The sequence below is a fragment of the Salvelinus fontinalis genome, chromosome 5, assembly GCF_029448725.1.
Source record: "Salvelinus fontinalis isolate EN_2023a chromosome 5, ASM2944872v1, whole genome shotgun sequence".
Classification (NCBI taxonomy): domain Eukaryota; kingdom Metazoa; phylum Chordata; class Actinopteri; order Salmoniformes; family Salmonidae; genus Salvelinus; species Salvelinus fontinalis.
The window spans coordinates 46,634,892-46,648,176 of record NC_074669.1 but is presented as its reverse complement, the minus strand read 5'-3'; the positions used below and the strand labels follow the sequence as shown (position 1 = coordinate 46,648,176).

The window sequence follows — 13,285 nt, the reverse complement described above, 5'->3', positions numbered from 1 at the left end:
TGGGACAAATCCTAACTTCCACTGAAGTTGAATACTCACTTAGTCATGCATTGATGTCAATGGGAGACTAAGTGAAAATGTCTCAGTGGAAGTTCAGATTTGCACCTATGAATTGAGTGCTATTGATTTAAGCAGTTACAGAAATTAAGTGCATTTGAAGATCGCAAATTGTTAAGCAAAAAGTATTCATATTGCACTCTGCATATCTAAAACTTTATTCAACAAAAAAATGTTAAGACAAAACAGCATACAAAATACCAAGGGTAAAACTTATGACCATACACACAATCACTTCTATCTTCCCTGAGTTATGTTGACAGAGCACACAATCACAGATACATACAATGTCAAAGGCCTTTTCAGTAGTACAAAAATATTTTTTACTTTTACATTATCACCTAGAAAAACTTTTTATGGAAAACTCTTCTATTTTAAACTGCAGTGGTTAGACAGAATGCCGCTCCTCCATTCTTCTTACCTCTTTCACTCTAATTTTCTTTCTTTCCATTCCCTTCTCCCCTCTCCATTTCTTTTTCACTTTCCCCCTCTCCGCTTTCCCCTCCTGTCTTTTCTCAGTTCGATTTTGAAAGTGAAGGAGGAGCCATCCTCTCTTGCCCCTCCTCCACTCCCTCATCAATGTACAGCAGAGGCTCCTTCTCCTCCCATTTCTCTGCCTCCTTGCTCCCAGCCACCCCTACTCCCCCATCAGGCCCACCCCTCTCTCCCTCAGTCTCGTTGGCTATGAATGTGCTCAGCACCACATCCGTTCCAGCCCCCTCTCTCTTGTTGTCCTCTGGGCTCCCTCCCTCCTCCCCACCCTCATCCTCCTTCCTGTCCCCACCCCCTAGCTTCACTGGCCCTGCCCAGGCGTCTTCCTCCGCCCCTTTCTTCCGCTTGGAACTCTTCCCGTTCCGGAGGCTGGACACAAAGTGCGCGGTGTGGCTCTGCCTCTTTCGTCTGATGACCAGACATACACAGTAGACCACGCCCGCGAATATAACCACGATCAGAAGAGTGACGATGATGACCCATAACAAGCTGGGCTGACCTGTCTTCCCCCTGATCCCAGCACTTGTAGAGTCTGGATCTGTGGAGGTGTGGGTGGTAGCGGGGGTCGTGGCATGGCCGGGAGCGGCATTGACCAATGGGGAGGTGGGTGCAGTGGTAAGTCCCTCTGTGTGGCAGGCAGTAATCTCTGAGGCAGTGTGGATAGGTTCAGGTGTGTAAGTGGAGTCCTCCGTCAGACGAGGGGTGGTGAGGAGGGGCCAGACTGGGATAACAGAAGTCAGGTGGTCCTGGGAAGTCGTTGGGAGATAAGAGGCGGTCGTAAGGACGTCTTGGGAGAGGGTGGGTTTAGGGCCAGTTGGAGTGGTCATATCTATAGGCCCTTCAGTGGTCACAGGGGAAGGTGTCATCGTCTCAGCCTCTGAAGTAGTAGTTGGTGCATCAGAGGTGGACTCCTGAACGATGGTGATCTCAGGGTTTGTTATTACCATAGTGATGGCATCAGTGGTAGGTACTGAAACAGAAGTTACTTTCGGAATAGCAGTTACCGGGGTGATGATTTCAGGGGCAGGCTGTGCCCAAGTGACAGGAACAGGCTTTGTCTCTATGGTGGCCTCCGGTGTAGAGGCTGCCATCGTGACTTCCTCATTAATAGGTGCTGCCATGGTGACATTCTCAGGTACAGTGACGGTGACATTATCTTGGGCAGGGAGACTGGGCAGAGAGAGGGAGAGGAGCAGAGCCCCAAGTATTAGCCGTATCCGCTCCATACTGGGCAAGAAGTGAGAGGGGTCACAGAGGTCAACCGTCCCTAAAGGGTTTTGCTGATCTCTCAGATTACGTTTGTCTTCCTCTTTCTGGGGTGCGTCAGCGACAGCGTTGTGGCTTGAAAGGTATTGGAGGTTTGTTGTACAAGTCTAGAGCAGAAGAATGTACACTCTAGAAAAAAAAAGCGATATTCGTCATCAGGTACCGGGGTTCTTGGTTTGACTACGATTGTGTGTCAGGCTTTGATCTTCACTGCTCTCGGAATTTCCCTTTCTTTCAGGCCTTGCCTTTGTTAATAATCTAAGGTTTGACTGAGTGTTAGGCATATGAAGTGCACTTACATAGTCCAACTTTTGTTCTCTTGCTGTCTCTCCTGGTTGCTGGGCTTGTTGTTCACTAGGGTGCACTTGGGCGCAAAGAGACCGGAAAGACACAGCCCTTCTCTTCCTCTCTCGCCCTTCAGCTTTCCTCCCCTCCCCTGCACTTCACGCTACTTTTCTGTATATCAGCTGCCTATTTCAAGTGTAGCGTGAGAGATTGCAGCAACGGTGAACCAAGAAAAAGCACGAGACCTATAGAGAAAAGGACAGATTGAAGGGTAAAGGAAGATATGGAAGAAGGAATGTAGAGGTTATTTTATGTGTACATTGCCACATGTACTGTATAATATGTTTACCTCCTCACAGCGTCCACTGTCTGAACCGCTGTAGATGTAAAATGTTTGCTTAGTACACACCTAAAAAATTAAGGAAGTTACCAACTTTTTGTTGTTTATTCTTGTCCACGATGTCACCATGCATTTGACTGTTACTTATAATAGAATGGGGGGCGAAAAATCTAAAGGAGTTTCTAAAAGCAAGTTGGCCTGTCTTAAAAAGACAGTGATAAAAGATGAAGACTTAAAGACCAATTAATAAAAATAACATATTTAAAGAAAATGGCCCCTAAAAATGTATTTAAAAATAATTATGAAGAGATACATTAGGAGGACCATCTTACTACAAGAGCGTGTCAGTAAATTTAACACAAGCCTAAGAAAGTTCACCTGATTGTATTTTCTAAACCTCTCTCTCCCTCCTTTTTCTTGCCTCTTCACACAGTTAATCAGATCAGTGTCTGTTTAGATCAGACATATATAAATGTGTGCCATTTGATAAAAAACAAAAATCGTACTTACCCACATGTTGCTTGGAGAAAACGATTGGATTGAAATTATGAATCCACCTTAAAGGCACATGCCTTAACTCCTGTACTGTGTGAATGACATCTCATGCACTAGTGCATGTCCAAAACACCTTTCACTCGCTTGCTCGTTCCCTCCCTCCCTCCTGTTCACTCCCTTCTTTCTCTCCCCCTCCCTTTCTCTCTCTAGTTGGTTCTCTCTATCTCTTCCCCTCAGGGTATCAAATTCTTCATAAAACAGTTTTGTTAACTGCAAAAGAGGTGGGATTGGAGAGATGCCAAATAACTTAATAGTAACTTGTGCTTATTTTCTCGAGGAAAAATGAGAAGTTGGTCCTACAAAGAGAAGGTGTGTGTGTTGAAATGTTTGAGCCAGAGTGTGTTTGCACACCTACACACAGGCCTACTTGGATGTGTGTTTGTTTGACGGTGTGTGTGTGGGGAGCAGGCAGTCAAAGGGAGTAGGTTGTCAAAACATGAGAATTGAAAGTAGAGAGAGTGATGATAAATTCAATTTTATTATGTAATTAAAAAAATGAATCTCATGTCTTGGGACATTATATGTCATACTTCAGCTGGTTAGGTGTTAAATTCTACAAGGGTATATTTTGTACTGTATTTATAGTTATACATTATTGATCAAATGTCCCGATCCACTATAAATTGTGAGGTAGACCTATAGTCGATTCCTGGTAAGTTACCATGTTCACAGGCACACCAATTTTCCATTACTATTTGGGATATTCTAGTAGTATTCAGTTTTTTAGTTGAAGCATATTAGCATCATATCCCGTTTACAATAACCCAAATAAGCTTGTGTCCCGGTTATGAGAAACCCAGTTAAAATGCCTGGGATATGCTGATCGTAGACGGGATACTGTGTCATACAAATATATTATTCAGTTTACTGTTGTTTTACATTGTTTGTACAGGCTCGGTTTTGCATAGTATCATGGGTAAATTTAGGAATATTCTGTTTATACAGGGATACTCGTAAGCGGGATATCAAAGATGTATTTTAACAGCTTATCTCGAATAAGACCTTAACTAGGTTATGAGCTATTATTTGGAATGCTGTGCGCGTGTAAACATGGTCAGTCAGATAAATTAAGCTAAATTGTTTACGCCCAGTGCAGTCCTTTTTATTTGACTAGCTCCTAATAACAGTGCATGTACAGTATTAGGAGTCAACTGTATTTGTGTCAGTGTGTTTGTAGAAATGGCACCTATCTCCTCGTTGCTGTCTGACACACGATGATGATGTGTCTCTTAACAAGGTCTGAATTGTCTTAAAATGGAAACTCTCTTATCAAGTGTTATTTCCAGTTAGACATGTTGTTCTAATCTCTCTCTATTCCTCTCTCTGTCCTCTTCTTTCTCTCTGATCAGACCCAGGCTTAATCTAGCTTTCAGTAGATTTATGTAGATCATATACTTACACTTTTGTTAAAGCCAATAAACATACAGATTATCAATTCATTTTGGAAATGTTTAAACTCGGTCAGGATTACAGTGTTCAAATCTGCCATGGAATTGGTAAAATAATGGTGAACATTTCTGTCCAAAGTAATTCCAGGTAAATTGTAGTACTGTAGTACAAAAAACAGAATCATACGCAGGTCTCCAACAGCGTTTGGTCTGTAGTTTCTTCTGGTATCACTCTTCCATTTGCATACCAGAAATCAGTGATGTTCTCCAGTGTCACTTTGGGTTGAGTCCACAGGTTGTCACACTTTATCCCCTTCTGCCTCCCCTGCTCCCTCCTCTTCCTCTCCCTCTCTCTCCCTCTCTCCCTCCGTTTATGCTCGCGTCCCATAGTGGAGCCGTTGGTGTACCAGAATTCAACCCTTTCTTCCACCGATGACATCTGGTCAACCCACAGGTTCTCCAGATCCACCCCTGACACCTTCTCTCCTCCTCTCCTCGCTCTCCTTTCCCTCTCTCTCTGGACTGACAAACGCACCCACAGGAAGACAGTGAGACCAAGGAAGAGAGAAGCAGTCAATCCCAGAGCCCACAAAACAATGAAACAGACCAGTCTAGTAGAGCCAGGAAGCAACGATGGGGACCTTTCATCTGCCTCTCCGCACTCTGGACGATCGTGCACAGTGTTTTCAGTTGTGTTGTTCAGCCTGTTGTCATAGCCTGAGATTGTGCGGTTGTGTCTGAATGAATGAGTCTTCTTCTTCAAAAGCACTGTTGTGTTACGATTATTAGAGGTTGTGGTATTACTGTATGAAAGTGTGTTTGTGTCCTTGCCTGTGTCATTATCTGTAAACGTGTTTGCATTGATATATGAAGTTGTCCTATTGTCAGCATGGGGGATTGAAACTGTGGCTGTGGTGTGGTCCTGGTTGTCCATAGACTGGCTTGTGTCGTCAGGTTGTGTTTTGTAGCCTGGAGCCCTGTAAGTCACAGTCATGTGCTCATAAAAACCAGGACGTGTGACTGTGTACGTAGGTGAAACCGTTGTTGTTGTTGTGACGCTGTTGGCCTTGCTTTGTTTACCTCTGTTCAAACCTGTCACTCTACTAGTTGGGGTGTTTGTGAAGAAGTCTCTCTGTGTTGTGTGGTAATCTCCTGATGCAATCTCTAGTCCTTGTGTAGCAGTGTGCTGGTCTGCTGCTTGTGACCTGTCTAAGTGTGGCTTTGCTAGCCTGGAGTCATTAATGGTGTCAGCACCCCCTGTTTCTATGAAATTTGGTGTGCTCAGTTCTCTGGCTGTTTCAGTGGTGCTGCTGTCATGATACTCAGTCCCTTCCTCCCCGGGGAGAGAGGTGGTGCTGGGGTGGTCAGTTGTGGGTGAGGCTTTGTGTCTGCTGAGGGGAAGAGTCTCATGGTGATTGTGGCTCTCTGTTTCCATCCTCAAGTCTCCTGCAGTTATGTGCCTGTTGCTCTTCTGTACGGCTGTGGTGGCGTAAGTGGCAGTTCCTGTTCTGAGAATGCCTCTTCCTTGAGTCGTTCTGCCTGAGTTGTTGACAGCTGCTAAGCTAGCGCTTTTCTTCACTTGTGTGTTGAACATGCCACTAGTCCTACCAGAGTGGTTTTCAGTTGTGGAGAGTGGAAGTATCAGGGGGTCTGATGTTGTAGTGCTGATACTAAGGTCTAGAGCTGCTGTTGTTTCTGTGGCGCTTGGTGAAGCCGCAGTGGTAGAATGGAAGACAAGAGTGGCGAGGAGGTGAGGAAGGCACATGGCGAGATAAATCAGAGTCAATCTCATCATGTCTGTGTGCGAGAAAGAGAGGAACAGAGAAAGATAGGAATAGTGGGATGGAGAGAAAGAGAATGAGAAATAAAGAGTGAAAACGAGAGAGAGACAGAGGCATCCAGTTAATCAGATTACTTTGTTTTGCTTCTAATACTGTAGCACACTTTTGAACACTCTGCCAATATCTTCCCATTGTCACTCAGTCTCATACTCAGTAAGTTGTCAGTTCTCAATGACAAAGTTGTACATCTAGTGATTTCACACAATTGGAGATCAACTCTGCTCAACATGGATAATACAATATATATGCAAATAAACAGAAAAGTACACATACCTAATTGTCCAGCTTTCTCATCTCACTGCCTCTTCCTCTTTACTCGTGATTTCCTCTTCTGCGGCACCACTCGTCATCGCACCCTGCCGTATGGCCTCATGGGATACCGCGAACCAGAAGCCACCCATTCGAAGTTGACATGAGGAAACGTTCCGTTTGATTACCATGCCAACAGAGCCATAAGGTGCAGGTTGGAGGGTGAGGCAGGATGTGGTATGATGATGTGGTATGACATGGCCCTGCCTCCATCCTCCATTGCTCAGTCCCCTCAGACGGCAGTTTGGAATAAAAACATGATCTACAACCCGCTTCCTGTTGACTCAATCCATTTCACACGTTACAGATTCAAAGTGATAAGCGGACGTTTGGTGAGAAAAGTGACAGATAGCATTCAAGTCTGTAATTATCGTTTTTGCCATTGAGGTCAACAGTGATGTCAAACAATTTACTCATAGTGTAATTATTCATAATGCCTGCTTAACAAAAAAATGATCCAGTGCAGATAAGGGGAATTTTGTTCAATTCTGTAAAATAATTTTCCATAGATGATGAATTTATGAACATACGTGTACAGGATGTGTAAATTACATTGTTTGAACAAACAGTTAAAAACAAACTGGTTCCCTCTAAAGCTCTGTCGATCACGTCCTTTTACTTTTTCTCTACTGCCGTTCATATTTTTCTTATTTTCTATCATTTCAACTCTCCTACTCTCCCTCTATTTTTTGTACCTCCTGTATCTGCTGTGTCCGTATTTAATTAGGGATTAACTGAGATTACCAACCTGAGATTGACCTAATCTGTTCGAGTCACTGACACTGAGGGTGTGCGAGGTATGGATTACCACACAAATGCACTGGCTCTGTGCACCGGGTGAAGAAAGGACAACCGTATTAACTCATCAAGCCACGCAGACAGTGAAGAAAGAGAGCCATACAGACCAGTGTCATCTGGAATAAAGAGGGATTGACAGAGGGTTGTCAGTGAGAGCATGCCAAATCAATCAAATGTATTTAGAAAACCCTTCTTACATCATCTGATGTCACAAACTGCTGTACAGAAACGCAGCCTAAAACCCCAAACAGCAAGCAATGCAGGTGTAGAAGCACGTGGAGCAAATGGAGAACGAGGGAGAAGAAACCACGACAGAGAGTAGAGAAGAAGAAGAGGAGGATGAAACGTTAGCTGAGAGACAAGAGGAGAAAGACATGAAGTGGAGGACAGAACAATGGGGCACGAAGGAGTGGAACGGGTTCATCACAGGAGGAGAGGAGGTGGTTGAATTTAGGCTTGGGGATATTTGACCCCTCAAGATGTCCTGAGACTGTCCAGATACACCCAGGGTGGTCTCTCTGGGTAGCAGCTGCCCTTAGGCACAGAACTAAGATCAGTCTACGTTCCCCAACTCCTAATATTAACCAGAGAAAAGTGGAAGAAAAGTCAAGACTGACTTTAGATCATGGTTACCTTAGTCTAGAAGCGACTTAATCCTATCTGAGTGAGTGAGTGAGTGAGTGAGTGAGTGAGTGAGTGAGTGAGTGAGTGAGTGAGAGAGAGACTTACTACAGGCCCCCCAATGAAATATTCACTTATGTTAACGCTCGCACAGAGAAAACACATGAATTTCAGGTGATCACGAGTTTAACGTGATCTTATGGGAAGTTAATGTGATAACGGGACAATATGTAAAAGAAACGTGATAACATGAAACTACACGTGAAAACATTTGAGCATGTGAAAACATGATCTCATGTGAAATAAATGTGACATGGGGATACAAAATTTCAACATGTGATACCATGAAACTACGCGTGACATTTGAACGTTTTTCACGTTAAAATACAATTCCAAATGTAAGGGTTCGATTTTCACATGTGAAAGTTCTCTTTCAGTTGGTCACTCGGTATAACATCCTATAGGGAGTCAACGACCAATCCTATCCAGCTGAAGCAAACTGAAATCACGCCCAACAGGCCAATGGATGCTGAGCCCGACCTCTGAAGCCCCGCCTTCCTGACTATAATACCGGGGCTCGCATCCATTTCTTTAATTCTTTACTCTTCAGCTCCTCTGAAGGAAAATTGTGTCACGCAACTTACAACATTTTCAAGCACACGATAGCTATGCGATTCAGGTTCTCAGGATTCCTGAGAGGGACAGGATTATGTAATTGGATGAGCCAGTTCTGCCAACAAGGTTGTTTGGCTTGGGGCCCTCCTCCCCAAGCATTTACTGTGCCAACAATGCTCCTATGTGGGTCGGTTACTGCTTGCTGAGGTACCCAAACCCGGTGTAGGCCGGGTATCAGAATGCACAGTTCCTTCCCCACGTTCAGACTCACGGTTGTCAAGAGTGATGGATATGAAAATGAGCATAACAAATAATATATATTCCAATCCTCAGACTGGTGCTCTTTCCGTTCAGGAGATAATGTATGGGAGACTGGCAGCATGCTCCATACAGTGGCGGGCATGCGCAGTTTCACCATCGGTGATGAGGGGGTATGGTCTGCTGTTCGCTGTGCGCCCTCCTCCTTTTCGTGGCGTCATTACTTCAATGGTCCCTGAGGTCCTAGTGCCTGTCGTGAGAGAGGAGATTTCTTCTCTCCTTCAAAAGCAGGCTGTTCAGGTAGTCCCTGTGTCAGAAGTACGGAGTGGTTGGTACTTCTTAGTTCCCAAGAGCAATGGAACGTTGCATCCCATCCTGGACTTTTTAAACAAGCACCTCAAGGCTCACACTTCGCTGACTATTGCAGTAGGTGCATCCCAGTGATTGGTTCACGTCTATTGATCTGAAGGATGCATATTTTCATGTGCTATGCATCCTCCCCATCTCCCTATTGCCCTGTAACCTTTGCAATGATGGTGGAGGTGGCTTTAACCCGGTGCGGTGCTAGGGTATCAGAGTATTAGCCTATCTGGACTATTGGCTGGCCGTTGTGGAGTCGAGGGAACAGGTGGAGCGCCACACTGCCACACTGGTTTCCTGTATTCAGTTTCTGGGGTTCATAGTAAATCACAAGAAAAGTTGTTTGACTCTGGCTCAGCGCATTCAGTTTCTGGGTCTCGTTCTGAACCCGGTTCTAAATCATGGGTTTGGGAACGGATGCTTTGGTGTATCAGTGGTCTCGTACCCTGCTCTATGCGTTCCTTTGGTGGACTTGATTCAGGCCACTGTGGGGAGGGTCCGTCAGGAGGGTCTGTTGTTGATTTGGGTGGCTCCCAGCTGGCCCAGACAACCCTGGTTCCCGGGTTACCACAGTTTCCCTGTAGGTTTGAGCCTCGGGCTGCCGTGGTTGATCGACTCTGGTCGGTGCTATGCAGTGTGCGTGTGTGTTTTATCAAGTCATGACAGGTGTTCTGTTGTCTTGGATTTGGGGTTCCTTGTACGAGTTCTGACATTTCAAGCTCGCAAGGTAAGTATTGTTCTTGGAACCGCATAGCCAAGTTGCAGCCGGTTCTAGTTCCCTAAATGGGGCTCTGACAGTTCAGGCTTCTCGGGTAAGTATTAGGGGAAAAGGTAGCTTCTGTAACCCCTTTTTGGAGCAAGTGGAACCTGTGTGTGTCACGCCCTGACCTGAGATATCTCTGTTTTCTTTATATTTTATTTAGGTCAGGGTGTGACTAGGGTGGATACACTAGTTTTTGTATTGTCTAGGGGTTTTGTATTGTCTAGGGGTTTTGTATTGTCTAGGGTTTTTGTATTGTCTAGGGTTTTGTAGGTCTAGGTATTTGTATGTTTATGGTGGCCTGATATGGTTCCCAATCAGAGGCAGCTGTTTGTCGTTGTCTCTGATTGGGGATCATATTTAGGTAGCCATTTCCCTTTGGTGTTTGTGGGTTCTTATTCTATGTTTAGTTGCCTGTCTGCACTATTTCATATAGCTTCACGTTTCGTTCGTTTTGTTGTTTTGTTAGTTTGTTCAGTGTTCTTTCTTTAATAAAGAAGAATGTACGCATACCCCGATGCACCTTGGTCCGATTCATATGACGAACTTGACAGTGTTCTTGGGCTGCCATGGGCCTCCTAGATTGGTGCACTCTGAGCTGGCTTGGGGCGTGACTGTATGTCCCCATAGTATGTTATACCGAGTGACCGACTGAAAGGGAACATACAGTTATGAATATAAATACTGTTCCATGAAGGCCCTGTGTCGGCAGGGGGTTTGTGCTCGCTGAAGGGTGGTACTGAATTGAGGAAATGGATGCGAGACCCGGTATTATAGCCAGAAAAACGGGGCTTCTGTAGGGCGGGCTCGGCATCCATTGGCCCGTTGGGCGTGATTTCAGTTTGCTTCAGATGAATAGGATTTGTCGTTGACTCCCCATAGTATGTTTTACCTTGTTCCCTCCTTCAGGCAACAGTGTGTAGTCCCTTCGGAAAGTATTCCCACCTAGGGATTAGTGGAGGATCCTCAGAGAAGGAAAGGGAAAGGAAAATACAAATCAGCCAAATATGAAATACGCTCTGCAATAAGGAAGGCCAAAACAAATCACAAAAAAAAATGTGATGCACAATTCACTGCCAAAGACTCCAGATTAGTCTGGAAAAGCTTACAGGAGATGACAAACTACAAAAGAATGTTATCCCCCCTTCAAATGAGGACCCTGACCTCCCAGACAAGCTCAATTATTTTTATTAAATGTTCCAAGCATAGTCTACAAGCCACTGATGAGGACCTTTGGAACATCTACATTTTTAAAAATCCAATGAATCAATTTAATATAGCCTACACCATCAAAATAATTCCCATGGCATTATTTTAAATGATTTTATACTAAGAATAATTCAATTGAACATATTTGAATAAAATAGAAAGATTATTTTTACCCAAACGATTTCTGAGGGAGTGCGCAGTATTCTGTGTTGAGTTTTAACAAATTAACAGGTCCTCCTATATGCTTAATTTAGTTATTTATGCAACTTTAGTTGTGATACAAAAAAGTTGCATGAAAGGGAAGCGCTCTGCTCTGTTTCTTGCGCAGGCTGCACACACTGCACACACTTTTATAGACTCCCGAGTGGCACAGCGGTCTAAGGCACTACATCTCAGTGCAAGAGGCGTCACTATAGTACCGGTTTGAATCCAGGCTGTATCACATCTGGCCGTGATTGGGAGTTGGCCGTAGTAGGCCGTCATTGTAAATAAGAATTTGTTCTTAACTGACTTGCCTAGTTAAATTAAAATATGTATTTTTTCGTAATCTCTCATTCACAATTTGACAAGCACTTGATAATATTCTCAAGCAGTATTCTCAATCTGGTCTTTACATATAGCCTACTAATATATGTGTGGAATAATTTTTGATTTAGAATGGCACAGAATAATGGCATTCATAGCCTGCACTCGAATAGCAAATGGAGGTTACGTGCAGTTACTTTTGTGCTTAATTTTATATGATTTAAAAAAATATTTTAGCAATAAATATAGCAGCATAAGAAAGCTAGGATCCACTCTTAAACAGTGGCCATTCAAAACTCTGTTTTCACACACGATTGCGAAATGACTGGGCTTACAGTATAATAACACGTTTCACTAGGCTCTGTAAGCTTGTCTTAACATATACTCAATAATATGTGTGAAATTAGTTTTGATTTAGAATTATGATGCACCTGTTGGAGCAGGGTAAAAAAAATACATCATCCATATGCACTTGAAGAGCAAATGAAGGATGCTTTTCCCGCAGATGATTTTATTGCCAGCCAGGTAGGCTACTCCAGTTGTAAAGTGAAGCAATGTGCTTATTAATATATGGAAAGTTGAGAAATAAACATAGTAGGCCTAGCCTATAGAAAGCTGATGGGATCCTCTTTTTAATAGAGGCCATCAAAACGGTTCTCACACACATTTGCATAACATAGCCTATAGAAATGTTCGGGCAACAAGAACACATTTTTCGTTCCATGCATCAACCAGCTATGAGGAGCTCATGCTCGCTGCGCAACAGGTGATCCTATTCCACTCAAACTCTGAATGTCAGGGCTCTCGTTTGATTTGATTTTCGATTGCATTTGCATTGATGTCAGAGTGATTAGAAGGACAATAGTGCACTGAGTACTGGCCATTAGCTACTGGCCATGAGCAAGTTTGGTAGGCTACTAATGACCATCAGAGCATAGTTTTGGAGAAGCCTAGTTACCGTGACTCAAAGGTCACATGGAATTTGAGCGCGGTCATGGTACCAGCCCTATTCACAGCCCTTGACTTTTTCAAAATGTTATTGTGTTACAGTTTGAATTTAAAAGAGATTCATTTAAGAGTTTTTGTCACTGGCTTACACCCAATACGCCATAACGTCAAAGTGAAAATATGTTTTAACCAGCAGAAATACCTTGAGTATTCAACCCCTTTGTTATGGCAAGCCTAAATAAGTACAGGAGAAAACATGTGCTTAGCAAGTCACATAATAAGTTGCATGGACTTATGTGTGCAATAATAGTGTTTAACATGATTTTAAAATGTTTACCTCATTTCTGTACCCCACACATACAATTATCTGTAAGGTCCCTCAGTGAATTTCAAACAGATTCAACCACAAAGACCCGGGAGGTTTTTTACACGAGTCGTTCCTAACTCAGTTGTCGTAGAGGAAGGAAACCGCTCAGGGATTTCATCATTGGGCCAATGGTGACTTTAAAACAGTTAAAAAGTTTAATGGCTGTGATAGGAGAAAAGTGAGGATGGAACAACAACATTGTAGTTACTCCATCAATACTATCCTAATTGACAGAGTGAAAAGAAGGAAGCCTGTACAGAAGAAAAATATTACAGAACATGCATCCTGTTT

The 13,285-nt window shown here is 43.6% G+C and overlaps 1 protein-coding gene across 2 annotated transcripts; it reads right to left on the bottom strand.

Annotated features, from left to right (window-relative positions):
* Positions 1-191: 191 nt before the first annotated feature.
* Positions 192-6,641, bottom strand: LOC129855706 (mucin-2-like). Of its 2 annotated transcripts, none has more exons than XR_008759550.1 (3): positions 6,498-6,641; positions 2,951-6,180; positions 192-2,345 (listed from the first exon to the last, which is right to left on the bottom strand). XR_008759550.1 is itself a non-coding variant. In XM_055923650.1 (3 exons), the coding sequence occupies exon 3, from the start codon at positions 1,773-1,775 to the stop codon at positions 573-575; it is 1,203 nt and encodes a 400-aa protein (XP_055779625.1). In that variant the 5' UTR covers positions 1,776-2,345; positions 2,951-6,180; positions 6,498-6,640; the 3' UTR covers positions 192-572. The 2 variants fall into 2 exon arrangements, 1 of the variants encoding a protein (XP_055779625.1); XM_055923650.1 differs by having other exon boundaries at positions 6,498-6,640.
* Between the last annotated feature and the right edge of the window lie 6,644 nt (positions 6,642-13,285).